General features: G+C 37.7%; 1 protein-coding gene across 1 annotated transcript in view; it reads left to right on the top strand.

The window, feature by feature from the left end:
• LOC107653791 (E3 ubiquitin-protein ligase HECW1-like) overlaps positions 1-2377 on the top strand; it is a 63502-nt gene that overhangs the window by 16246 nt on the left and 44879 nt on the right. Inside the window, exon 4 of the mRNA XM_016440613.1 lies at positions 2104-2198. Within this exon, the coding sequence (XP_016296099.1) occupies positions 2104-2198 (95 nt within the window). The remainder of the gene's footprint in view (positions 1-2103; positions 2199-2377) is intronic.

Below are 2377 nucleotides of genomic sequence, written 5' to 3'. Positions count from 1 at the left end.
CCTGGTGGAATTGTTATTGCGCGGGATGCGCCTTACGGGCGGGGGGAGTAATGTCAGACTCTATTCCATGTTTTGTGTGTGTTTTGCTCCTTGTGTTTCTATGCCCCCTTCCCGTTCTTCCCGTTCCTGTCCTTATCATTTGTTCCAGGTGTTCCCAGTTCAGTTCTTTTGATCCCTCGTCATCTCCGTTCCTGTCCTTATCATTTGTTCCAGGTGTTCCCAGTTCAGTTCTTTTGATCCCAGGTGTGTCTCGTCATCTCCATGTCTTGGTTATATAAAGTGTTTCCTGTTCTTAGTACGGGGTCCGGTATTGTAATGTCAACCTCCTCTGCTACATGTTTTCCAGGTTCCCTTGATGTCATTAAAGTCTCCTTGTTGATGTACTCCACATCTCTTCGTTCCTCGCTCCGCACTCCCTCACAGTAGTGAACGTGACAACACAATTAATGAGGCATCTATAAATGGGGCATCTTCGTCCTCAATAAATCCTAAAAAGGTTTTATGACATATATTAAATGTAATGTTAAATAGCTCTAATGACTATTTTTTATCTAATAGAAGAATCAGTATCATTATAGGTATCGATGATACTAGCCTTGATAGTAAAAAAAAAATTGCATTAAAAATATGATTTAACATATACTCTCTTTATGTCGATCCTACATTAATTTTGGAATTCAATACATATTATTACAAATTTTAATATCAGGTGGCATTTATTGCACCTAACATGACTATGCATGATTAATCACAAAGAACTGTGATTAATTTGGTACAATTGTTAATTTAATAGAATAGAAAAAATGACGCTATTTTGCTATAAATGCAATATCATACAAACATTTTAGGAATGAGGCTTAAGTGTCAAAAACACTTTGTGAGCAGTTAGGAAAGAAATTGCTCTGCATTATTCAGGTGAAATGAAGCCAGGTAGGCAGCACAGGGAAGTAGGCCAGTCATGATAACTCCACTTTTAGAAGGCATAGTAACTAAATGAGACATATTTAGCTCTGCAGCTCACCTGGAGGAGCACAGTTCATTAGCACACACACATAATTATATGTGTTTCATGGGTTTATTTCATAGGCTTAATGGTTTTTCTACTGTGCAAACTGTATTTTCTGTCCCCTTACACTAACCCTACACCTAAACCTACCCCTCACACAAAACTACAGGCATGTTTACATTCTCAAAACATTTCATTCTGTGTGATTTATGAGATTGTTTCCTCATGGGGACCAAAAAATGTCCCCAAAATTTACTGGTATTACTATACTTGTAGGTCTTCATAATGTACACACTCACACACACACACACACATCTGAAAGCCTCACTCCGCTGGAGTCTTTATACTGTACATGACAGTAGCAGATGTAACATATCTAATGCATTGTGTTTTGCTAGCATATGCCACAGGCACTAGCAGGGTGTCTTGAGAAATTAAATTGAAATATGAAACGCACTGTAGGAGAAGAGTCATGCAATTCTGTTCACTTTCACATTCACTTTAGCGAGCTGTCAGCTTTCATTGCACCGATCTGAGTGTTATATTCATCCAAACTTTTTTTTTTTTTTTTTTTTTTTTTAGCATGGTGTTCTTTGTAGCATTTTGGAGTACCATTGCAATATAGTATATAAATATGATAATGTTACACCAGTGCTCAAAACTCTCTTCTGCTCACCAAAGATGCATTTATTTGATAAAAAATACAGTAAAAACTGTGAAATATTATTATAATTTAAAATAGCTGTTTTCTATGTGAATATATGTTAAAAAGTACTTTATTTCTGTGATCAAATCAGAATTTTCAGCATCATTACTCCAGTCTTCAGTGTCACATGATCTTCAGAAATCATTCTAATATGGTGATTTGCTGCTCAAGAAACATTTCTGATTATTATCAATGTTGAAAACAGTTGTGCTGTTGAATACTGATTATGTAATTAGTATAACAACACCAATTCAGCTTCTCATTTCTGCTCTGAGTTTGAGAGAATGAGGAGATTTTCTGCTGGTTTTCCTCCTCAATCGTGGATCAGTGTGTAAGTCGACAGTGTTTTGACCTTCACATTGTTCTGTTCCTCTGTTTCTCCCTCAAACAGCTGAGACGAAGGTTTGCTTCAAATATTATCATGGTATGAGTGGAGTGCTCAGAGCCACAACGCCCAGCGTGACGGTGCAAAACCCCTCTGCCAATGTGAGTAAACACACACACTCAGATTCACATACACACACACTCTCTCAGATACACCCACACATACACACACACACACCCACTCAGATACACTCACACATGCACACACACACTCACACTCACTCATACACACATACTCACACACTCTCTCAGATACACACCTACACACACACACACACTCA

This window comes from Sinocyclocheilus anshuiensis, unplaced genomic scaffold (assembly GCF_001515605.1).
Source record: "Sinocyclocheilus anshuiensis isolate Anshui unplaced genomic scaffold, SAMN03320099.WGS_v1.1 scaffold79, whole genome shotgun sequence".
Lineage (NCBI taxonomy): Eukaryota > Metazoa > Chordata > Actinopteri > Cypriniformes > Cyprinidae > Sinocyclocheilus > Sinocyclocheilus anshuiensis.
Note: the sequence above shows the minus strand (reverse complement) of the source record. Positions and strands in the feature narration are given on the sequence as shown.